At 38.9% G+C, this 25415-nt stretch overlaps 2 protein-coding genes across 2 annotated transcripts; one reads left to right on the top strand and one right to left on the bottom strand.

Moving 5' to 3' along the window:
• The first annotated feature begins 11466 nt into the window (after positions 1-11466).
• LOC143860718 (calmodulin-like protein 3) lies at positions 11467-12557 on the top strand. Its single transcript, XM_077371511.1, has one exon. It carries the CDS (start codon positions 11712-11714, stop codon positions 12345-12347), a length of 636 nt encoding a protein of 211 aa, XP_077227626.1. The 5' UTR covers positions 11467-11711; the 3' UTR covers positions 12348-12557.
• A 4190-nt stretch (positions 12558-16747) lies between these two features.
• Positions 16748-24019, bottom strand: LOC143861347 (uncharacterized). Its single transcript, XM_077372277.1, has 2 exons — positions 23491-24019; positions 16748-17331 (listed from the first exon to the last, which is right to left on the bottom strand). The coding sequence occupies exons 1-2, from the start codon at positions 24017-24019 to the stop codon at positions 16748-16750; spliced, it is 1113 nt and encodes a 370-aa protein (XP_077228392.1).
• Positions 24020-25415: the final 1396 nt, after the last annotated feature.

Genomic DNA, 25415 nt, shown 5'->3' with positions numbered 1-25415 from the left:
ATTTTTCATGATTTTTATAATTAAATTAAATTTTTAATGATCTTAACAAAATCAGACCAGATTTATACTGTTACAAAGTAACATATAGCAATCATGCTCCAAATCATTCCAAATTATCACTATACTATGCTCACAGTAATGTCAAACCACAATAGAAATTTCAGACATTCTCTCTGAAATTTACTATTTTAAATATATTTATTTATGTTCTGTCCGATTCACAAATAACTCATAACAAATATCAAAACATACACAACAAATCTGAAAAAAATCATGATATGATTTTTCTGGGCCAATTCATCTTACAACAAAAAATTTAGCTTCCAAGGAGTTCATTTGATGGTATCTCCTTCATATATGTGAATATAAGTAATTTTCATTAAAAAATTTCAGTAAATATATTAAATAAACTCAAAATCTTTTGGAAACTTTTGTATGATATTTAAATACTAAAAGACTACTAAGAATAAAATTTCATCGAATTTTGAATTGTTTTGATACATGAACGAATTTTTATTCGTCAAATTTCCTTTTTCTAAGTATTTTTTGAACGAATTTTAGAGTCATCAAAATAAATGAATTCCAGTGGAAATTTTAGATTTCTAGTGTTCTTTTATACCAATTGAAACTCAAAAAATATAACTTTGCCAAACATCCTTGGTTTTGAAACACTTGCTTTGTAAATCGACTTAAAAACTACTTAAAACCCTAATCGGTTGATCGAATTTTAAAGCCATCAATATAAATGAATTATATTGGAACTTTCAGATTTTTAGTGTTTTTTAAATCCAACTGAAACTTAGAAAATATAACTTTGTAAAAAATTCTTAGATTTGAAACACTTGCTTTGTAAATCGATTCAGAGACTACTTAAAACCTTAATTGGTTAAACATCCAATTTTCCACATGTAACATGATTCTTCTTCCACCAAAATCAGTAATAAAGTAAATTGACCCATCATAAATCATATTAGATCATGTAAGACAACCTCTCATGAAATTCTCTACAAAAACCCATGAAGAAAACAAAGAAAAGACACCTTTAACATGTTATTAGTTCTAGATTACATAGAATAAGATACTAACCGTTGTTCACTTTCCTTGTCTCTAAGGTGTGTAAATCCAAGATATACGCTTTGTCACACATTGTATACACAAAAGAAAACCCCAAAGATCGCCCAATATAATCCGGTTTTTATGTTTGTTGATAAAGAGATGAAGAAATCCAAGTGCGCTTTGAAGAAAAACAAGTAATAGAAGATGATCAAGAACACCACAATGGGGGAAGGAATTTTCTAGAGGGGGAAGACAAGGTGGGATGTTTTTCCAAAAAAAGAAAAGCATTGGGTAGGTTTGCTTTTATAGGCACAAGGCTAGGTTTGAGTGAATTTGGAAGTTTTCAATGTGAGCTCTCTCCTTTTGGCTTGTTTCCAATTTGTGCTTTGACTTTCTCATTCTTTGATTTTCATATTGAACTTATTTCTAAATCTTGTTTCTTGCAAGCTAAGCAATGCTAAATTACACAATGGAGATAATTTAAGATCAATCTAGAAGCCTTCTCACACAGGAAACTAGCTTTTATGAATGATTTTCGTCCAAAGAGGGCTACCCAATGTTTGAGCTCGTTTTTTACCTATTTAGAGGCTGATTCAGGAAAAATTGTAAATTAGAAAGTTGTAGATCTTGGACGAAACAAGTATAATTATAATTTTTTTGGACGAGAAGGTAAAAAGTTATGGCAATTTTACTAACCTGACCATACTAGCCCTTTCTAATTATAGCTCTTCGTTTCTTTATTATTTTTTCAAAACAAATATGATGTCACCAACCACCTCATCTCATGTTGAACATTTTTGCATGTGGCCTCCCCATGTGGGACGCCCACTTATGTGGCCGACCCACATGGGTGGGTCCACATGGATCCCCACCTTGTGTTTTGCCCAATGGGCCTTATGACATGTATTTTAGGTTTTTTTTTCAATAAAAATTCTATAAAATCCTTCAAATTCAAAATTTTTATTCATGAACCCAACCCATATGACATTTATGGTGCACCCTCGACATATGATCAAACCATCCCCTTTAGAAGAAACAATTTTTCAGACCAAAATGCCCCTGTTTGATCATTACGCACTCAAAGGCGACTAAAATGACCTTAAATTGGATTGCCCCCAAAGGGGAAAGTCAAAAATAAAAAGTCTTCATGGTCAAACCTAAAAATAGAAAGTTTTAACTTTGCTTCTTTTGGTGGGTGATATCAAACATGATCACTTGGAATCCCCTGAAAATGCCCAAAATGCCCTCGACACACAAAATTTTCAAATCAAGCGAAATCCCTGAGAAATTTCAAATTTAGCAGGTTTTCCAAAATTCACAAAATGACTCATGACTCCTTAGACACACTCTAGAGATCAAATGAAACACATTGAAAATGACCAAATTACCCCCGATATGCAAAATAGGCAAAAATGAGGGAAACCCTGAGAAACCCAAAAAAGCAGTTTTTCCTACTTGATTGGAAACTTTATTATTCATCTTCCGGAGGCCAATGGAACCCCTTAGAGACTTTCAGGATTGCGAATCAACTTCAAAACTCCTAAAATGAGGTGAAATTTACCCTAAAATGCAAGAATACTTAATCTAATATGGAAGACCAACCCAAGACTCAATGAAACTACCGAATATTTTGCTTTTTAAAGCGTAGCAAAATTGGGGTATCTACAACTTGTTGGGAGCTTGTCAATTGACGCTTCCTAGATTTGCTACTGTCACTCTCCTATTCTCGTCTAATAGTAGAATTCAAGCCTCTGTAATTTAGATTCGGAAACATGCATCTTGAGGTCCCAACTTTTATGAAGTTGGAATCGATGTTGGAAAGTTCCTTGAAACATTCATCGACTCGCTTGAGTCAACTCCATTTTGACCTTACAAAGTCAAATCAGAAACTCATTTGATCTACGCAAGTCAATAAAAGATGGCTGCATCAATCATTGACTTGCAAGAGTTGACTTTTTATCCTGGCTGAGTTTTTTCCAAAGTACTAGTTTTTAAACATTTTGGCCTTACAATGTGGAAGAGATAGGGGTGGTAAGGTATTAATTTTATGAAAAGGATTGAAAACCTAAAGAACTGGAAGCTGCCACAAGGGAACAAGAGGGCTAGGAGTCTTTGTATATGTCCGCATTCTAACTTTAAGATCTGTGTTTATTATGATTTCAATTCAACCCTCAAGGATGCATTGATGATATCTGGAACCATCTGCTAGTAGGATTTCTAATGTTCAATTTTGAGGACAATTGATTGCCTTTGGTTGTAGATATGTTTGGATTTTTCTAAATTGAGAAGCCAATTGATCCTGGCTAGTGCTGGATCACTCAGTGGAGTACGCATGGTTGTATGGGTAGGGACATAGGTCGAGACATATATTGCCTTATGTTGTTTGAGTCATCAACCCCAAAAGAAGTGATATGATAGTAGATGGTCAATGATTTGAACTTGGGGCATGATAATCGGATGTCGTAGGTTCATACCATTACAAGATTTTGGTTTGGACATTGGCAGGTTATAATGCAACATATAAATTGGGTCATCAATCAAGCGGGACAAGAAATAGAATTCACTGTTTGAGATGGGATATAGGTACTGGAGATTCAAAAAATGTGAACCAATTTTGAGATGGAATCAGGCACCATATATTTATGGGATAGTATGAGTATGACTACTGCATGCATCAATTATTTGATTCATCATCAACATAGTGGACATAAGCAATGGGGTTTATAACCTGTCCTAGAATATCATACGCCTGATCTTCCCAAGAATCGTAATTTATCAGATTTCCCTACAGCCTTGCTAAGAAGCCAAATATGATTGGCAACATCAGATCTCCTTTCTTAATCTTACAAGTATGGCAATAGCTGATTTTTCTTTCTTTCTTTCTTTCTTCTTTTTCTTTTTTGCATATTGTGGAAATAGCCAATAAGTTGGCTATTTTGGCTTATTTGAAAAGCTCTACCGCCTCCTAATTGTTTTTTCCTCTTTCTATAAGGTCCTCAATATTGATAGGAAAAAAAGTTTTGGAGTATGAAAGAAGTGTAAAATCCCTCAGAGTCCCGGAATAAGCCACCAATCCCCGCACGACCCGGATTTCTTTGGAGCTACCATCAAAGTTCAATTTGATCCATCCATTTGTTGGCGGGGTCCATCTAGGCACAATAGGCTGTTTCTTCTTTTCAAAGATTACAATCTTCCAATTTCTTAATACACTCCAAAAGACGTAACTTGGTCCATCCTTCCCAAGACCACTCCACCCTATAATATCTGCTTTGATGTCAAAAGCAATTTTATCCCAACTACGAATTATTCCTGTAAATACTTGGTTGTTCCTTTCCTTCCATAGAGCCTTTATCTAATCTATTAGTTATTTTGAAGAAACTAGCCATATATTAGGAGGGTGAAAGGTGCCTAGTAATGCAAGGCAGGATCCATGTACTTGTCATTCAACAATGAAAAAATGTGATTTTCACCATGTTGTGGGTGTTAGACCCTTACTCCAAGTTTGGATTTTCTACTTGCATTAGCAAGTAGATTCCCATCCGTTGTTTACAGACATTCAGTAGCTCTCTTTTAACTGGGACTAACAATTTGGAGATCTTTTTTATTGGATGGCATTGTACATCTTATTGATTATATGGAAGGAACATCCATAGATTATGTCAAGTGTTGTTATATGATGGAAAAGAATTACAAAACAGGTGATGATTAAGTCTATATGGTCTCGGTTCTTCTGGATTTCATTGCATTAGAACTGTCCAATTGCTTACTTTTGTTTAGATGTTGTCATCATCCTGTCAAAACATATTCGTTGCCATGTTTGTTAAGAAGTGAAACAACCCCTTTTGGTCTTTTACATTTAAAGATGCAATGTTTTGATAAATAGATTGGGACTTGATGATGTACTGGTAACTTGTTGAATATTAATCATTATGTGTATGTTTGTGCTTACCTTTCATATATAATGGTTCAAACCAGTTACCTGCTAACTTTGTATGGATATGTCATCATTATCCTCTAATGGATGATTTTAAGCATCCGATTTTGTGGCCTTTAAATGGACGATTAGAAAATATGCACATCTATCTTATAACAACTCTATGATGACATAGTGATCTAATGAGCTATAATGTTGGACTCCTAGGAAAACAAGCAGCAAAAACAACACTGAAAATCTTCTACACTTCAAACTATTACTTATGACAGAAAATCTTATTTGAACTTGGTTGTTAATGCAGAATTCTGTACCTTTCATTTCTAGACTTTCCTTCATGGTGTTGAGACCTTTCTTAGAAGAATATGTGGTATGTGGTATTATCGATCCCTATGACTAGTCTGCATGTCATATCACTCTTTATATTTGCCTTAGGGAGAAAACTTTGCCTGAGCTTATTACTGGACTTTTAGATAACAACTTCAAAGTCTTTGATTATACACTAGAGAAAAATGCTAACGACATGGCTCTTAGGCACTCTCCTAGCAACCATTTTTTGGGCCCGATCTAGGCACAGTCAGATCCATTGATCTGATTGGGGACCACAAATCCGGCACATTGCTGTTTACCCATCTTGAGTGAGTGATCCTAGCTCCTTGAACCAGCAAGCCTCGTTTCAGGGTTCGTCCTTTATTTGACAGATGGGATGTCCATTCTGCATGAGACCTGGACCATGTGGGCCGCTTAATGATGATCTACAAGATCAATGATCTCGATTAAACAATACACACGCCCATTTAAACAAACAAAATTGGTCATTAAGAAGATAGATTTGTGCTGAGTATCCACCTTGTCGGACTCTATGCTGACATGTTTTGCAACCTTCACTTTGCCTCTACCATCAATCTAAACACTAGCAAGCTTACCAGTAAACTTTTTAACTGTGGTAGGACGCCAAATATTTCTTTTTGAACCACGTTAATTTGATTTTTTTGATGGAACTCCCACATTTACAATAGAAAATGAAAAAGACAAAAGAGAAGAAATATACAATCAACGGCACACCACTCCTCAAGGAGGAAGGTGGTCAAACCACCTAATAGGACCACCAGATACACCATGCTTGGCAAGCGCATCCGCCTTATCATTTGCCGATCTTCTGACATGTTGATATCCGATAAAAGACCCCGAAGTTATATCACCAATCTCATCAAACATGGAAAGAAATCTCCACAGAGGAGCCGACCCACCTTTCAGCCAACGAATCACATTTAGTGAATCCCCTTCAATAATGGTCTGATCTAACAGACTTCTATCAATATGCAAAATGCCAAAATGTGCAGCCCTCACTTCAGCTTCAGAGGCATCACAGACACCTATAGAGCCATAGTGTATGCCCACACTACTCCCCCCCTTCGTTATGACACACTCCTCCCACCCCAGCCGGACCCGGATTGCCGAAGCTCGTTCCATCAAAATTAACCTTAAGCATATTTTGAGGAGGCCAAATATTTCTAATGCCCAATTCTGATTAAAACTTTGGAATGGAATTCGGTGATGTGCTGTTGTATTCATCATGTTTTCTCTCTACGTTTTAGAGGTAAGTTGATGTATATCCTTGCTTGCCTTCTAGTACTGATGTTCCTGTCTTAGATAACATAGTCAAAGTTCAAAGAAAAGAAATGATTTGGTTGATCCCTTGCTTTGATACTAGCAGATATAGCTCTCCCACGGCAAATATCTGATACGTTTTTGTTTCCTTGGTTTTCAGTCCCTCTCAGGTCTATCCCTCTCCCACCCTCTCTCACCATTGGGTAAGCTAATATAGTTAATATTCCTGGAAAAATAATTCATAGTAGCCAAACGTGCCCTATATTTTAGCATCATGCCAAAAGAAGGATGGCACCATACCCATAAAAAAAGTTAAAAAGAAAAGAAAAGAAGACTTGCACCATAGTTAAACTCTTCTTGTGCCATTCTACCCGGATTTCTGTATTCTGAAAATGCTAAAGAAAATTTCTGAGGAAGTGACATATCCGCCCCCTTTTTTTTTACTTGGGACAACCAGCTGAAGTGTATCTATGACTGCAGACGGGCTGATGTACTTCACATGAGAAGGATTCAACGGACCTGATTGCCCACGTACACTGCAGCTGGTAGTCCCATGTTAATTAGAAAAGGGGCACATTTATCATTTCCCAAATTTCTGTTGTTGTATAAGAGACCAAATTCCTATTATTTCACTTGCAGGCCTTGCTTTGGATCCAATAATCCAATCTTAACATCTAGTAAAATTTTCTTTGTTGAATGTAGAATTAAACAAACAATACAGAATGATACACATTGCATGATCAGCAAGACTCGTGACTTTTGGGCTATAGGATATCCAAATCGAGGATAATCAAACGAACGGTTCAGATGAATCACAGGTGGGACCTACTGTGTTGAAGTGTGAAACATTCCTCATGAGCCCATTGCATAAGTACTCCACCGTGACACTACATCTATAAGAGATGTTATATGGATTATATGCTTGCACATATTTTATGTTTTAAAAAAAATTGCAGTCGGGCCCATATTGTTGGATCATCCAAAGCATCTTTTTGTTGGGCCCTTACTTAAAAATTACGTGCTTCAAAGTCATCTCCATAGGATTATCTTAACCCCATGATCTGAAGACGTTTACATAATCTAGCATCCCTCAACAGATCGGAGAGTTAGGATCATTCTAGGAATGACCTGGGCACGGAATATTTAAGTTAGGGAAGAATAAACGAATGGTTTAGATCATCCAACCATGTGGGACCTACTGCATTTTTTTAAGAAAAATGTGTAGTACGTAGATGCCAACACCATATAAAAACTCCTAGCTAGATACATACAAAACACCTAGCTATAGAGGGGCCCGGGTCAGTGTGTCTGCACAAAAGCTGGGATGGCTTAGGGGTTGCTTGGCATTTGGGTGTCACGCCCGCAAAACTCCTTGTATGGTTGCCAATATAACATTGAAATCCTTGGAGCCTACGAGAGATGTCTCCTAGTTAATCATTGCATGTTTGATGATGTGTCACCCTTGTCCCCTTCCTATGAAATCCAAGCCAAATATGTCTTGGGAATGATGTTTTCTCTCTTCCCACTCTCTCCTCTTTCTATACTACTCTAAGGGGTTGACAACCAAACACTACTTACCACTATTCTGCAGGGTAAGTGATGCATATGCATCTTGCCCAATGGTGCCGAGATCAACGGTTCTCATGGATCACAAGTCCTAAAAGAGTTTTTTTTAGTTTGCTTTTAATTAGGATTTGATTTATTTATTTTTTGTATTTCTTGAGTCATGTACGTTTAGTTTAGAGATAGAGGATTTTTAGGCGCCTAAGCCAGGTCCTTTTCACCATTGTTAATCCTTTCTTACCAATTCTCAACTCATAGATAACTCCTCTATATAGTGAACAGATCCTTGTTTTCCTTGTGAATGCTAAACCATCCAATCTTACACCCTAATCCTAAGCTTCCGCTATACGCCCCTGCGTAAGTAAATTCCACATAAATCCAATGCTTGTTTTCTCCCTGTGGACTACTTACATCACTAATATACGAGGTAAATACCTCCCATCAAACAGAGTGGGCCCACTTAGGCATCTCTCTCTCTCTCTCGTCCACGTGGGGCGTGTGTGCTACATCTCGCTTTTGTTTGGTTAAGATCGGATCGACTTGGGGTCGGTGCAATTAATGATGTCACTAGTGTCGTCTTAGAAACGGCAGACCGGCAGACCATCATTTTATATAAGATTTAAGATCCACAGCTCACTACCTAGTCAGGACACTCAGCTTCCCTACTTTCATGCCAACTTATAGTAAGCCCTGGTCAACACTATATAAATGCAAAACTTTTAATAAGAGGGAAGAGCACAGCGAAATTTTTTAAGAAAAAGAAAGAGACTTCCCTTTCTAATTTTAGAAGTGTTTTCTTTTATATGTAAGATTAAGATCCACAGCTCACTACCTGGTCAAGACACTCAGCTTCCCTACTTCCATGCAAACTTGTAATAAAATACCCTAGTCAACCCCCTTTATAAATGAAAACCTTGACTCCCTCTTCTACTCTTAAGAGAATAAGACATAGTTAATACACGTTATTGTTGAATCCAATTGAGCCAAAACGAATCGTGAGGGACTGAGTCATGGTCTGGAGTCTGCGGCTACAAATGGGTCATGGTCTAAAGTCTTTAAGGCTACAATTGATTTACAATTGGGGGTCATGTTCTAGAGTTTAAGCCTGCAACTAGGGGTGTAAACGAGCCGAGCCGAGCCGAGCTTGGCCAGGCTCGGCTCGGCTCGTTAAGCTCAAAAGCTCGGCTCAGGCTCGGCTCGGCCATGCTCGCGAGCCTTATCGAGCTCGAATTATATTAATTTTACACCCCTCATCTTCCCTGGACAGCCCTATCTAGTGTTTTGTAACTACTCTTTTTACACTAGGGGGGTGGTCCAAGTAACAAATGGGGTTCCAAAAAAGAAGTGACATATTTTGCCTCTCCCTTTCACTCCCTAGACAACCCTTTTAGTGTATATATTAATATATAATATATATATATATATATATATATATATATATATATATATATATATATATTTTTATATATATTAAATTCTTAACGAGCCTTAACGAGCCGAGCCTGGCCTAACTCGGGCTCGGCTCGTTAAGGATTCGAGCTGAGCTCGAGCGAGCTTCCGAGCCCGAGCCAAAATTGACACCCTTACCTGCAACTCGGCCCAGTATGGTTTCTAAAATATTGTATTTGGTATTAAGAAGAGTGCTATTATCAAACCAAAGGTGACTGACTTTTATGGCTAATTTCTCTCTTTTTTTCCAAATAAGCATTGGTTATAATTTGTACATGGGTAATTTCTCAAATTACAATAAAATGTCTTTTTTTTATCGGTAAGCTAGGATAGAACCTGAGACCTCAAGGTTGAGAAACAATTTAACAATAACATGTCATTAAATTGTTTATATTCGAAAAAAGTGGAAATACTTCCTATCAAAGTTTTAAATTTTGGTTTCGGGGTATCTTTCGGTCCTCACCGAAACTGAAATTTCAGCTGAAATCCCGAAATTCGGTAAAGGGCCTCAAAATGTCGGTTTTTTGGGCCGAAATGTTGGCCGAAATTCTGGTGGAGGTCTTGCCTAACCCCAGCTTAATCATCAAAACAAAAAAGTGGGAGGATCAGAATCACCCAAAGCAATTCCGCCCAGCTTCAATAAAGCGGGAGGAAATCTGATTCTCTCATGCTATTTTGACGGGATTTGGAGCATCGGGCTTTGCGGGGCATGTTTGCTGAACACGAATTTCAATTCTCTGAACAAAAAAAAAAGCAAATTACGTTGGAGAATGATTGCTAAACACAACCTAAATTTTCAAACTAATTCTAAGTTTGGTCAGGTATGAGGTATCTTTGGTCGTTGAATGAGACCAACAGCAACCGGAGTCTCGCGCCTAATCTCTGGTAAAAAAGTCCAGCCGGCAAAAGGTGGCCCACAAGTACATAATATCATGATCCATCTAAAATCTAATGTTTCAACCAAAAAATAATAATAAAAGAATTGAAAAAGAAAAGACAGAGAGACATTGACACAAAGAAGAGTTTAATAAGTGGCCTTAATGATGCATTCCTCATCATAGACTGGTGCACCCAAACACTGAGGGCATTTTCGTCACTTCACTCTTTTATCTAAGGAATTTTGTGGAAAAGTTCGAAAAGGAAAAGAGTAATGTTAGGGAAACCGAGAATAAGACCTAAAACAGGACCGAACCAATTGATTCTTTCCACAACATGAGAAGTGACATAAGCAAGCCCTTAGATTTAGGAAAATTAACGAAAAGTAAATTTCTTTTGTTCACGTGGCATATTTTCATTGCAGGTCCCTTGCTCGGTGGTACTCTCTTGCTCGGTCGTACTCTCGGTCTCCATATCAACTTCCAAAGGAAAATTATCTCTAAAAATTCCTATAATTATATTTTTTGGTAGGTAAGCTGGGATCAAACCTGTAACCTCAAGGTTAAGAAAGAAAGCCTCAATCATTAAGCTACAGCCCAACCACAATTCCTACCATTTTTTACACACCGGAAAGATAATTGGAACAAACCCAATTCAAATTTTATTTAGAGAGACCATAATCGTATCATTTCCTCTAAATCATGCCGAGAAAAAACTTTTTCAAGAAATTTTTTACCATTAGAAAAGTTTTTCTAGAAATCCAAACAGTGCCTAAGCTGCAAGAGAGACCCGATCTTCACTCAAAACGCCAAACCAACGACAACGTCAATTGCGTACCCTCTCCTACCCCCACCACGTGTCATGTCTCCACCAATCACGCGTCTTCCACGTGTCACACGCAAACTAGCCGTTGAGTACAGCCAACGGCTCCCTACCCTTTTTCAGGCCCTTATGTCTTCTTAATTTCATACGGCGATTTGGATCCAAAAAGAGATTCGCGGACTCGACCAAACCAAAAACGCGTCCAGAGCATTGATAACGTTCACGCGCAGAAAAACGCGTATGTGGACAGCTCTATAAGTCCTCTTTATGCTCAACCTATTGCCCTCAAATTCATTGATCCCAACGGATTAGTAGCAACAACCAACACCCAAATGCCCAAATCTATACATCTCTCTTCCCTCCACTCTTTTCCCAACAATACCCACCACACATAGTGCCCTCTATGTCAACCGTTTTCATAAGCATTTTCCATCTTTACCACCTTCTTAACTCATTCCTCCTCAATTTCCTCCCAAAGAGACTTACTTCATTTCTCCCCCACTCTTGGTTCTCCACAACCCATCAAGCAAGAATTCCTCTTGGTTCCAAAGACTCATCCCCTCCTCTTGTTTGTACACAAATGGACCCCGTGGAGCTCCGCCGGGTCTTCCAAATGTTCGATCGGAATGGTGACGGTCGGATCACTAAGCGCGAACTTAGTGATTCCTTAGAGAATTTGGGTATTTATATACCCGACAAGGAGTTAATCTTGATGATTGAGAAGATCGACGTGAACGGAGATGGGTGTGTCGATATAGATGAATTTGGGGCGTTGTACGAAACGATCATGGACGAGAAGGATGAAGAAGAGGACATTAGGGAGGCGTTCAACGTGTTTGATCAAAACGGGGACGGGTTTATCACCGTTGATGAATTGAGATCGGTTTTGGCGTCATTGGGGCTCAAACAAGGGAGGACTATTGAGGATTGTAAGAGGATGATAAAGAAGGTGGATGTGGATGGAGATGGGATGGTGAATTTGAAGGAGTTTAAGCAAATGATGAGAGGGGGAGGCTTTGCTGCATTGGGTAGTAGTTGAGGGGTTTGTTAGGATGTAAATAGTTTTGTTGGGGACAAGGGGGGCCTTTGGCCACCTTCATTTGCAAGAACTTCTCATTGTGTTTGTTTATGGTCTTTCATCCCTTGTTCTTTAAATTTTTCATATTTTGATGATTGATTGGAAGGGATTTTGGTGTTTTTTCTCCATTCACAATGGAAATGCAACATTCAGATATTGGCTTTTTGTGCCTGTCTCTCTCGTGATAGTTTGATTTGATTAAGATTTTTTTTTTTCAATATTTTTGTTTATGGGTTTGAGCAACATGTTCTTCAAAATTTTTATTTATTGATGTTTGGAAGGATTGGGGATTTTTTTTTCTTTTTGATTTGACCACGTAAATGAAACAAGTCACTGGATTTTTGTGCCTGTATGTCTCTCTCTCATACTAGTATGCTCTGATCATGAATTCTCAATCTTTTTTTATGGGTTTCAATCATTCTGAAAATTTCTATCTGCTGATTAGTAGGAGTTTTTTGTGTTCTAATGTCAAATCTATCCTCTTAAGTTGGATTGTGTTACGAACCCGAACCAGTTTACAACGGATTTGATCTTCTTGGAGGGAAGTTCAGCCTCTTGATCCAGTTCGAGAGAAGGATCAGTTTACAAGATACTTTCTGGAACAATTTTCTTCATTTTCTAGAAAGGTTAGGTATATATATTTTATAGAAAATCTCTAATCTAGCTAGGCAGCTAGCCCTAGCTATCCTAAATAACTAGAAAGCAAATCTAAAACTAACTCAAATCTAAACTGATTTGTTTCAGCCAAGTGGGACCCATTTGGTCGCGTAACAGATTGTCTTCAAGCTCCTTTGATAATAATCATTGCAAATAGATCCTTCTCGTAGGGGGTCGTCTTCAAGCTCCTTCTATAAAATCTTTGAATATTTTCAAGAGAAAAGGAAAAGAAAAAGGAACGATTAGAAACATAAATGAAAAGATGTAGAGTAGGAGAGGATAGAAAACAATGTAGAGTAGGAGAGCATTGAGTGTTTTCTGTCTATGAATCTTCAAGCTCCTTCTATGAAATCTTTGAATATTTTCAAGAGAAAAGGAAAAGAAAAAGGAACGACTAGAAACATAAATGAAAAGAGGTAGAGTAGGAGAGCATTGAATGTTTTCTGTCTATGGAGCATTTTGTCATATGATTTCCTTGTAGCTAGCTTCCTTATTTATATAGGCCTCGGCCCCTACAACCTTCTAGCTAGGCACCCTAATGCACATTAAGAAATGAGGTGTCAATTGGTTAAATGAATCATTAATTGCCTTTCGCCATCCTTTTCTCCATGACCTATCTGATAGGGTGAAAATACGGTGAGGCCATTAACTCCCGCCATGTATCACCAGCGGAATCTAATTATGATTAAGCAAAACACTAAGACACGGCTGGGCCACGTGTCATCTCCCTACCACCAAAAAATCTCATCATCACGATTATAGGTAACATTACACAACAAAGCCACGCGCGCCGTCGAATTAGGGGGGCAACTCAATCCAGCAAAAGAAAGTTTTCTCTCTAAAGGTCCACGTGGCGCCCCACAAAGAGAATTTACATGCAGGATCAAAATATAAATACACCATTAAGTCCCCAAAAAGAGGAGGCGAAAGTCAGGCACAATTAAAGGAAGCTCTAGACTGTTATTAATTAAGACCGATCGACCCTAAGCAAGGAAGGGAGAAAGGCAATGAATGCCCTATCCCTCCCCATACCCTCTACTCTCAACTCACCCACCCAAACTTCAGAGAAAGAGCCCGTACGTTGATCCTGGTAAACATGATTATACCTCAATCATTTCCTGTTGTTCATTATATTGCTGGCCCAGAATCTGACTTAGGTGTCGAAGTGGTCGTCCAGGAACCACGCCGGACCTCCCTGACCCCTTTGTTTGTGATTGCAGACCCCCGCGAAGGCCCTCTACCCACCGCTCGATCGCGAACTCGGATTCTGGCTCTATCACTATCCACATTCAATATAATTCTTAGGCTCTCAAATATAGTATCTCATATTCCTAGACCTAGTAGCTGTTGTCTTTCATGGAGTGGACTTAAATACCCAAATCACGCTTCCATTCATGCCGACTTGGAAGTATTCACACTGAATCTTATAATACAAAGATACTATGTGATTTAGTGAAAGTCTTGTATAATAAGATTTAGAGAAAGTGTATATTTAGGTAGGCTATTGCATTACCATGTGGGATTTGCTGCTAGCTTCCATTGCTGGAGGCATTTTGCAAATGGGCTGCTGCATGTGAGAACAGCCACACCGGCTCACTTTTGTGCAGATTTTGTCTTCATTCATGAGGTGGCTGCTCTCACATGCAACAGCCCATCCGTGAAATGCCTTTTGCAATGGACAATAGCAAAAATCCCTTTCCATGTTTTGATAATGCGCCGAACTCACTTTGTCTTATTATTTAACCAGCTGTCGAAAGCTATTACAATTCTCAGTAAGCTCTCTCAACACCCAATTAAAAAATAAATGAAAAAGTTGATCAGTTCAACCCATTATCAAAACTTGGTAGTGCCAATATAAGTGTATAAAAGAAAAGGGAAATGTTATCAGCACTATTGTATTTTGATGATCGCGCTCCTCACCTTATTAAAAGTACGGTATGGCTGGCACCATAGGATGATCCAAACCGTCCATTAGATGGGCCACAGCCTAAATAGGTTGTGCCCCAAAAATTATTTCCTCCGATCTATAGAGGGTTGGGATCAAACCTCTAACATTCAGTTTGGAGGGTTAGGATCAACCTATGGAAATGATTTTTGGGGCACAACCTATTTAGCATGTGGCCCATCTAATGGAAGGTTTGTATCATCCTATGGTGCGGGCCACACCTTACTTTTAATAAAGTGAGGAGCGTGATCATCAAAATACAGTAGTGCTGATAACATTTCCCAGAAGAAAATATGTTGTGTGTATGCATGCGTGCTAATCTTTATTCAACGGAGTGAGCTGAGGCTATTATTTATGGATGTCATTTATCCATCAGCAAGGAATCGGACCATCCATTGGGTTATTTAGCCATATGGGCTCGCATCTCTAACTTAGCCAATACAATCCAGATCACTTTTAATCATCTTTTTTTTTGGTAAGTAAGCAGGGGTTGGGCGGACCCCGGCCAGAAATTACGAAAAAGAGAGATATACATCAATGAAAAGGGGCAACCAAGGCCAAACAAAGGCTACACGCCCAAGAAGAACAAGAAAAATACAAGCAAAAGCAGCTTCCAAATGAAACTTATACTCGAAAGTACATTTTCCCTTCCCGATCCGAGCAGATCTGCTCGAGAAGCATAGGGGAGCCGAGGAAAGGGGGGATGCTGGAACCTTTAGCCTCTGTTCACTTGTTTTCTAGCTGCAGGAAAAGAAAAGAAAGGAAAAGAATCTGACGTGGAAAACTGGAAAAGAAAGGAAAAGAAACTGTGAGAAATTTCCATTTTTCACTTGGCTGAGAAAGGAAAAGAAAGTATGCAGGCAAAGTGGTTTTCTCAGGAAAGTGATTTTCCCATCCTTTTGATGAGAAAATTTAGAAGGAGAGTGCAAGAAAGTTGGTTTTCCATGTCATTATTTATATTTTCCACCTGTGTAATTCCACTTTCCCGAGAAAATAAGTGAATGGCGGAAATGTCAAATCATGTCCAATCACAGAAAAATTTGGCTTAATGATGCATTATCTTTTAGACAGAAAATCTGCTTCCATGTTAGCCTCTCTCCAAACATGAGAGATCCTCCAAGATTGGAACCTGCCAGATTTGAGCAATCATCTCAAGATGCCTCCAAGGTGGGCTCACTTTTCCGTTGAGAATATCTTCAGCATATTTAGAATCTGTCTCACACCACATTTGCGGCTGGTCAAGAGATAAAGCAAGTTGAATTCCTTTTTGGATAGCCATGAGCTCAAGAGCATAAATTTCATCTTTGTCTGTGTTTTCGGAGAAAATTAATAGACATTCGGTCACTCTCCCGAATGATACCTCCCAGACCTCCACCATTGATATCTAAAGATGCATCAGAGTTGATCTTTATCTCACCAGAGTTCGGCTTCTGCCAAGAGCAAGGCTGATCGAAGCCAATATTCATCTTCATGAAAATTCCTCATAAGTCTTCTTCTGGATCCCACCCTCCACAAAATGGAACACCAAATCCAAGCTGAATAGCTACATCTGAAAAATAAATGATTAATACTTTCCATGTCTGATTTGCAAAGGGGACATCTGAGATCAATATTATGAATGAACTTCGATGCAATGTCCTTCGTATTCAATTTATTTAGCAAAGCCTTCCAGGTAGTGAGCGAGTGATTTGGGGTGTGGCCCTTAAACCACACAGAAGAGGCCCAATTAACCTTTCGAAATGGCTGCCTGAGAAACATTTCACACACTACTGATACAATAGACCCCATCAGTTTCTGACTTCCAGATAGCGTATGACACAGCCTCATTGTTCCATATAGCTTTGTTTAATACCTCCATTTCTTCTCTTAAAGACTCCTTTCTAAGAGATGGGTTCCATTCCCCTTGCCAGTGAGCTTCATCAAGGGATCGAAGAGAGTCCAGAGATGAGTCCATTCTGCGCCTGGGTAAAATGTTAGAGAGAATTCCCATCGGGTGCCATGGTTGATACCAGAGATCTATATTTCTCTCATCTCCTACTCTGTAGCAGACATGAAGCTTTAAGTCTTCTCTTGCACGAAACAGACTTCTTAAACTCCAAGATGGCTTAGAGGGCATTGCAAGAGTCCACACATTATTCTTCTTACGATACTTCTGGTTGAACCAGCTCGACCATAAAGATTTATTTTCTTGAAGTAGATTCCACAGAATTTTCAGCTGCAGTGCCTTGTTTATGTCTTCAAGACTTCGCAGCCCCACTCCTCCTTCCAGCTTGGGACGACAAAAACTATCCCAACCAACTGAGTGGTGTCTCTTAGCTCCCTCAGAACCTCCCCAAATGAAATCTTGAAAAAAAGTTTCAAGTATATGTTAGAGTATTAGGGTTTAAGCAAGGATGCTTAAAGCATTACACCCAAGGTATCTAGTTTGGAATACCAAGTTTGTTGCCTCCAGCCCCTATATATAGAGATACACTAGGGTTAGAAGAGGTTAATGGGCTCCAGCCCAAATGGGCCCACTACACCTGGTCCATTACCTATTGGGCTTATATTAGAACATACATGGGTTATATGATATACCCAACAATCTCCTTCTATGTTCTACATATAGCACAATCCAATAGATAGATAATGTGATGTCCAAACAAAATTATTGAATCATCCATATCACCATATCAATAAAGATTTGTAATCCAACTGAAAACAAAAATACTTTAAAGAATAACCAAGAGTTTTAGAAATAATCTAAACTCAAACATAAGCAGTTTTATATGTAGGTGAACTATTTAATCAACGGAAAAGAAAATAATAGTTCCACTGCACTATAAGGATTCACTCATCAAGTAAGTCATCCTTATCAAGATCCAAATTGAGGCAATCTCCTCCATTTTCGCCAATTCCTATAAATTATCAAATATGAATTTCATTAAAAAAATGAATCCAATCATTTGTGTATTTTACTAAAAGTATCTAGTTCTACCAGAAGAACTTAGTACAATTTCATAATGGCTGAAAAATAAATATCAATATCAATAAGCATCAATGTCAAGTTTCAATCAAGAACCAGACCTAAACAGTTTCTTTACAAAGAACCATTCCATGTTTCCATTTGGAATGTTACAGGCATCATATCCAAATTGAGTTAAGCTGTATCATCAAGTTTGGAATGAAACAACCTTTCCCAAGAAAGACATGTCATCAAATGTGGAATGACATAAAGATAACTGTAAACATCATTGAAACATATCAAGTGCTTATCTTGGCCAAGATAGGGAGATTCGAAAAATTCAAAATAATATGAATGTAGGTTAAGACACGTCTACACAGTCTTTAACCCCATCTCCCCCACAGTTTTAAATATTCGATCTTTGTTCAGTCCCTTCGTAAGAGCATCGGGCATATTATCCTTCGATCTCATATCAACCAAAGTGATAATACCTTGTTTTAGAAGATAATTCAGCGTGGCATGTTTCAGCCTGACATGTCTCCTCTTACCATTAAAGAGTGAGTTTTTCACAATCGTAATTGTAGCTTGATTATCACAGAACAAACTTAAAGAGTTAATCTTTAAATGGGTCAATGGAATGTCCAGGATCAGATCTCTTATCTACTCTGCTTCATCTCCTGTAGAAGCTAAAGCATAAAGTTCCGATTCCATAGATGACAGAGCAATACAAGTCTGTCTCTTTGACTTCCATGCAACAGCGGCTCCACCCAGTGTAAAAACATAACCACTAGTAGATTTACTGTCTCCTAATTCTGAGCCCCATGATGCATCAGAATACCCTTCCAGGATAGGAGGATGGCCAGTATAACATAGAGCATATCCTTGAGTACCCTTAAGGTATCTCATCAGCCTCATAAGGGCATCCCAGTGCTCATGGCCAGGATTACTAGTGAAACGACTCAGCATGCCAACTGTAAAGGCTATGTCTGGTCTAGTGCAACTCATAGCATACATGAGACTACCAATCAGTTTAGAATAATCTAACTGATTCACACTGTCTCCTTCATTAGAGATCAGCTTCTTGGTATAATCAAATGGTATCTCAATCGGTTTACACTCACTGTATCCCCATGTAGAAAGTAGTTTTTCAATATAATGGGCTTGGCTAAGAGTAATCCCTTGCCTTTCAAAACTTACTTTCATACCAAGAATGGTGTCAACCACACCAAGATCTTTCATGTCGAATTCTTGAGCCAAAGTGGTTTTCACGTCACTCACTACAGAGAGATCGGAACCAAGAATCAACATATCGTCCACATACAAACAAATAATCGCAACCTTATTCGACACAGAACGATAGTAAAGGCATTTATCTGAGTAACTGGTCTGAAAACCAAAGCTCTTTACTACCTTGTCAAATTTTTGATGCCACAATTTAGGTGCTTGTTTAAGACCATACAAAGATTTGTGTAACTTACAAACTCTGTTCTCGAAACCTTCCATGACAAACCCTTCAGGTTGGTTCATGTAGATTTCCTCTGTGAGGTCTCCATTAAGGAAAGCCGTTTTTACATCCATTTGATGCACAACATACTTCTCAATAGAAGCCAAAGCAAGAAGAATTCTTATCGTTGCCAAATGACAGACCGGTGAGTAAACATCAAAGTAGTCTATCCCACTGACTTGAGTATAGCCCTTAGCTACTAAACGTGCTTTATACCGAGCTATGGATCCGTCAGGATTAAGTTTCTTCTTCAAAATCCACTTACAGCCCACAGTCTTAGCCCCTTTTGGCAAATCGACTAGCTGCCAAGTTTGATTTTGTAGCAGAGAGCTCATTTCATCATCAATGGCTTCTGCCCACAACAAAGAGTCCCTAGATCTCATCGCTTCCTTATAGGTTGATGGATCATTCTCGACATGGTAGGTCACAAAGTCCTCACCAAAGTTCGTGGGTACTCTATCTCTTGTAGAAACCCTTAAAGGTTCTGATGTAGAAATCAGTGTAGGACAGGTGTCAGAAGTATTCTGTTCAAACTCTACATGCGATTCTGTAACCATCTCAGTATCGCCAGGTAGGTTCAAACCATGATCTCTGAGAAATTTATTCTCAAAGAATACTGCATCTCTAGATTCTATAACCAAATTGGTAGATAGATCCAAAAACCGATCAGCAGCACTATCTTCTGCACCACCTAGATAAACACAAGTGTTTGTTCTAGGTCCTACCTTAGGTCTCCTAGGGTCTTGTATCCTCACATAAGCAATACAGCCCCAAGTCTTAAGAGTGTCATATCTACAAGGATGTTTATGCCATAACTCATAAGGAGTAGTGGTCAACTTAGAGTGGTGTACTCTATTCAGGATGTGATTTGCAGTTAAAACTGCTTCTCCCCAATAGCTAGTAGGCATGCCAGCTGTCAATAACATAGAGTTTAACATTTCAGTTAACGTCCGGTTTTTACGTTCAGCTATGCCATTAGATTGAGGTGAGTAAGGAGCAGTAGTTTCAAGTATTATGCCCTGAGAGGCACAGAATTCCTTGAACTCTGTCAAAGTGTATTCTCCTCCTCGATCACTCCTAAATCGCTTAATTTTCAAGTTCAATTGATTTTCAACACGATTCTTGAAAATTTTAAATTTATCAAAAGCTTCATCTTTCGATTTTAGGAGATAAATATGACAATATCTAGAAAAATCGTCTATAAAAGTGATTAAATACTTCCGACCACCTCGAGTAGTGAAACTTTTAAAATCACAGAGGTCAGAATGTATTAACTCAAGAAGTTGTGTGCTCCTAGAAACCGAACGAAAAGACTTTCTAGTGATCTTGGTTTGTGCACACACTTCACATCTGTCAAATCTAATCGATGTATCTAAATGTATATTATAAGTGTTAGCAAGTTTGACCATTTTTCTATAGTTCACATGTCCCAATCTAGTGTGTAACAACTGACGATCAATCAAAGTGGAACTAACCTGACTAACGGTTTCATTTGCTAAACTCAGTCTATACATACCATCGATTAAGAAAGCACAGTCAAAATAAGAAGAGTTAACAGTTAAAGTTACTCTACCACCCAAAAAAGATGAACACATGCCAGCATTGTCTAAAAGACTAATAGAATTTAAATTCTTTTGAATAGCAGGAACTACTTTAACATTTTTTAAAGTTAGTATTTTACCTGAAGAAAGAACCAGGTTCGCAGTTCCAGTGTGAGTCACCTCTGCCTCAGCTCCACTAGCCACTGTAACGGTCTCTTTCACGCCAACAGCATCCGTAAGCAGTTTCTTCGAGTTGCAAACATGGCAGGTGGCTCCTGTCTCTAACCACCAGTCTGAAGAAGTACTGGCCTTACCATTGCCTAACATGGCAATAAAACTCTTAGGCGCAGCACTGCCCACCATCATATGAGCTTCCTTTTGTGGTGTGTCAGATTTAGCCTTCTTAGGTGGTTGTTTACACTCTGCAGCAAAATGACCCCATTTCCCACGGTTGTGGCACTTGCCCTTCTTTTTCTGAAAGATAGTCTTTTTGGCCTCCAACTTGGGATGGTCACTTTTAGGTGACTTGGATTTCCGAGGAAATTTCTTGGGATATGTTACCGCGTTAGCAGCAGACTGTTGCTGTCTAACCATCTCCAAGTTATTCCTAGCTCGATTCTCATCTTCGATTCGAATGAATCGTTTGAGATCATTCAGTCCCACTTGCACCTTTTTCCGATACATCTCGGTTTTGAAAGAGTGCCATGCAGATGGTAATTTATATATAATTGCACCCACAAGAAACGAATCACAGACAACTATTTTTTCATTATTCAACTTAGATCTCAAAATCTCTAGATCAGTAACTTGAGGAGTGATTTCCTTGTCTTCTTAAAACTTGAAATCCATGAATTTGTCCACCAGATGGGTCTTGGACAATTCCTCCTCCTTCTTGAATTGAGCATCTAAGTTGTCCCATATTGCTTTAGCAGTGTTAATTTACTATAGGTTTCTGCAAGACGATCTGAAAGACAATTCAACAAGTAGTCTTTGCAGAAATCTTCATCCCTAAGCCATTGAGATTCATCAACGTCTTCATCCGTCTCAGCAAAGGTACTCAAAACAGTGTAAAAACAGTTCATGTATTTTAGACTGAATTGAGTCTTTCGCTTCCATGAGGTAAACTCAGATCCACCAAAGGAGTGAAGTTTGACCATCTCAAAAGGCATAGAAATCTTTTCCATTTTGATATTATTTATATGAAATAAAAAGTGAAAAGATTGCACCTGATTGGCAAATCGCGAGAACCCAATCCGAGAACCGAATCCAAGAACCACAAGAGTTTTGGCCCAAAGAGTACTCGGCCAACAGGGGTGATACCCAATATAAGCCTCTACCAATAAGGTTTCAGCTGAAAGGCAATAGCAGCAATCTTTTCGTCCAGAGGAAAATCCGCCTAACAAAGAAAGGAGATGAAGAAGATTCGGCTACCGAGAAAATTCTCCACCACTCTTTGCCGAAATATGGCAAGAACCGGCAGTATTTCGACGGAAAATATGTGTAGAGAATAAATCGGCCGAACAAGATCCTAGACCCTGTTCTTCTTTTTCAATATGAAATTTTGCACCAAAATCAAAAATGGAAGAGGGGGCTGTTGGCCAGACCAGAAGATGGGTATCGCAAGATGGGTTCAACAAAATCCCTTGATTCAATTAATGGCAGGTTGCCCAAGAAAGAGGGTTTCTAAACACGCCCAAGCCCTTGCCCAAGTTGGATTCCGTAAGAAGGGTTTCCAAAATCCAAATCAATTCAGAGAGAGACGTCAAACAAGGAACATAACTCTTTCTCTGGTTCTGTATGTTGATTCCAACCAGAGACGTTTCAAAGATCCAAGAGATTTGGCAGTTTGAGATTCTCAATCGCAAAAGATGTATTCTTCCCAAGAATTCCAAAACGATGGATGGATGGTTTGATTTCCACCAAAAAATTCCAACGAGGGTTCCAACGATGGAATCCAAAAAGAACAGAGTATCTCCTTTCCCTTCTTTTGGTTCCAAAAAACGCCCAAATAAAAAAAAAACGATCGAGGGAGAGAGTCTCACAACAGCTTCTTTGGGAGATGAAAAACCCGCTCTCTGTTGTGGGTGGTGGCGGCACAGATGAGGCCCTTTCTTCTTCCTCTCTAGGTCTCTCCCAAACCCTAAGATCCCAACTTGTAAAGCCCTCTCTCTGTTCTTCAAGTTAGAGACGGCTCCTTGAGAGAGAAGATCCGACGCCCAACTCTTTTTCTGAGGGATTAATCCCACGCACAAACACTGATGCTCCGATGTTCCAAAAAAAAACCGAAACGGGGAAACCCTAAAATTTAATGCTTTAAGATTGTTAGAGTATTAGGGTTTAAGCAAGGATGCTTAAAGCATTACACCCAAGGTATCTATTTTGGAATACCAAGTTTGTTGCCTCCAGCCCCTATATATAGAGATACACTAGGGTTAGAAGAGGTTAATGGGCTCCAGCCCAAATGGGCCCACTACACCTGGTCCATTACCTATTGGGCTTATATTAGAACATACATGGGTTATATGATATACCCAACAGTATAGAGAGAACAGTTTTAGGGATGTTGAAAGCAGAAGCCCAATAGATTTGAAAAGAACATAGCACCGATTTCACCAATTCAATTTTGCCTGATTGAGAAAGGGACTTGCTGTGCCAAGCTTGGATTCTCTTTCTCACCTTTGATATCAGGGGGGTACAATCGTTTATGGAGAGCCTCGAGAATATCAGAGGCAAGCCAAGATATTTGAGAGGAAGCTTGCCTTCTTTGAAGTTTAGGTAGTTCAGAATGGAGTGATAAATTCTGGTAGAAGTTCCTGCAAAAAAGATTTCACTTTTCTCGATGTTAGCTTCCAGCCCTGTAATGTTAGCAAATGCTAACAGACAGTTTTTTATGCCAGTGGCATTGGCAGAGTTTCCTGATGCAAAGATCATGAGATCGTCAGCATATAGGAGATGGGTTGTGGTGATATTCCCACTGGAGAAAGGGGAAGAGATGGCATAGCACTGAATAGCCATTTCAAGCCTAACGGAGAGCATTTCCATTGTGATGCAAAAGTGGAGGAGAGAAAGGCGGTCTCCTTGGCGAATGCCATTAGAGAAGTAAAGAAGCCATGGGGGGAGCCATTGATGAGGATAGAAAAGGAAGGATTAGAGATGCAGGCAGAGATCCAATCAAGCCAAGTACTATTGAATCCCTGCTTTCGCATAAAATCCAGAAGAGCAGAGCGATTTACATTATCAAAGGCTTTTGCTAAATCTATTTTAAGGCACATAGCATTTTTAGCAGATTTGAGGTGGAAATTGTGGTGGAGATCACGGGTGAGCAAGATATATTCCTGAATCTGCCTTCCTTTGACAAAAGCTGATTGGGAAGGGCTAATGAGTATGGAATGATCAATTTAAGCCTGTTGCCAAGAATTGTCGAAATGGTTTTATAGATGAAATTACAGAGGGAGATAGGCCAAAATTTTGCAGGAGTGGTAGCATCAAGGCTTTTAGGAATGAGAGTGATAAAGGTTGCATTTACCTGATTCAGGAGTTTACCTTTGCGGAAAAAATTTAATACTGCATTAGTGAAGTCTTTTTCGAGGAGATACCAGAAAGCTTTGAAAAGTGCTGCATTAAAACCGTCAGGGCCTGGGGCTTTATCATCTTTTGCACTCCAAACAGCATTACAAATTTCATCCGAGGAAATGGGAGAGGTGAGCAGGTCAGCATCAGAGGGGGACAACTTCCTGGAAGGTTCAAGGGTATCTGCATACTGAACTTTACCATTGTTTAAGGTTTTTCTGAAATAATCAACAAAAATGGCAGAGACTTCCTCCATATCAGTAGTCAGGCTTCCATCTTCCCTGGAAGAGCACATGAAGACAAAATCTGCTGAAAAGTGAGCCAGTGTGGCTGCTCTCACATGCAACAGCCCATCCGTGAAATGCCTTCTACGATGGACGCTAGCAAATCTCATCTTTAATATATATTTTTACCACCCCTACTATTTTTAGCTCACTATACCATTGGTCCATTTTTTTATCACACTCCCAAGGTATGAGTCTTGGGATTATGATTCTTGGGATAAGGATATGGTCATAATTGTTTGTTATAAAATTTGCTAAACCTATTTTATAAGAGGGATTTGCTAGGGTCCATCGCAGAAGGCATTTCACGGAATGTCTGTTGCATGAGAGAGCAGCCACATAGACTCACTTTCCAACAGATTTTGTCATTATTCATGAGGTGGGTGCTCTCTCATGCAACAGATGTTCTGTGAAATGCCTTCTGCGATGGACCCTAGCAAATCCCTTTATAAAAATTGTAAAACCATTTTCTAGAAGCCTGTTTCAATCTATATAATTTGGGATTTGCTAGTGTCCATCGCTGAAGGCATTTCACAGATGGTGACAGCATCCACCTCAAGATTGAAGACAAAATCTGCTTAAAA

Source organism: Tasmannia lanceolata, unplaced genomic scaffold, assembly GCF_043159265.1.
Source record: "Tasmannia lanceolata isolate RefF3 unplaced genomic scaffold, GAP_Taslan_0.1 ptg000037l, whole genome shotgun sequence".
NCBI classification, from domain to species: Eukaryota; Viridiplantae; Streptophyta; class Magnoliopsida; order Canellales; family Winteraceae; genus Tasmannia; species Tasmannia lanceolata.
Note: the sequence above shows the minus strand (reverse complement) of the source record. Positions and strands in the feature narration are given on the sequence as shown.

Bases quoted from the DNA above. Each gene is read 5' to 3' on its own strand.
- LOC143860718 (XM_077371511.1), top strand. From the start codon at position 11,712: ATGTCAACCGTTTTCATAAGCATTTTCCATCTTTACCACCTTCTTAAC.
- LOC143861347 (XM_077372277.1), bottom strand. From the start codon at position 24,019: ATGGAAATGCTCTCCGTTAGGCTTGAAATGGCTATTCAGTGCTATGCC. The intron at 17,332-23,490 runs GTATGTTCTAAT...CTTTTTTTCAAG, and splicing joins GGGTATATCATATAACCCAT to ATTTCATTTGGGGAGGTTCT.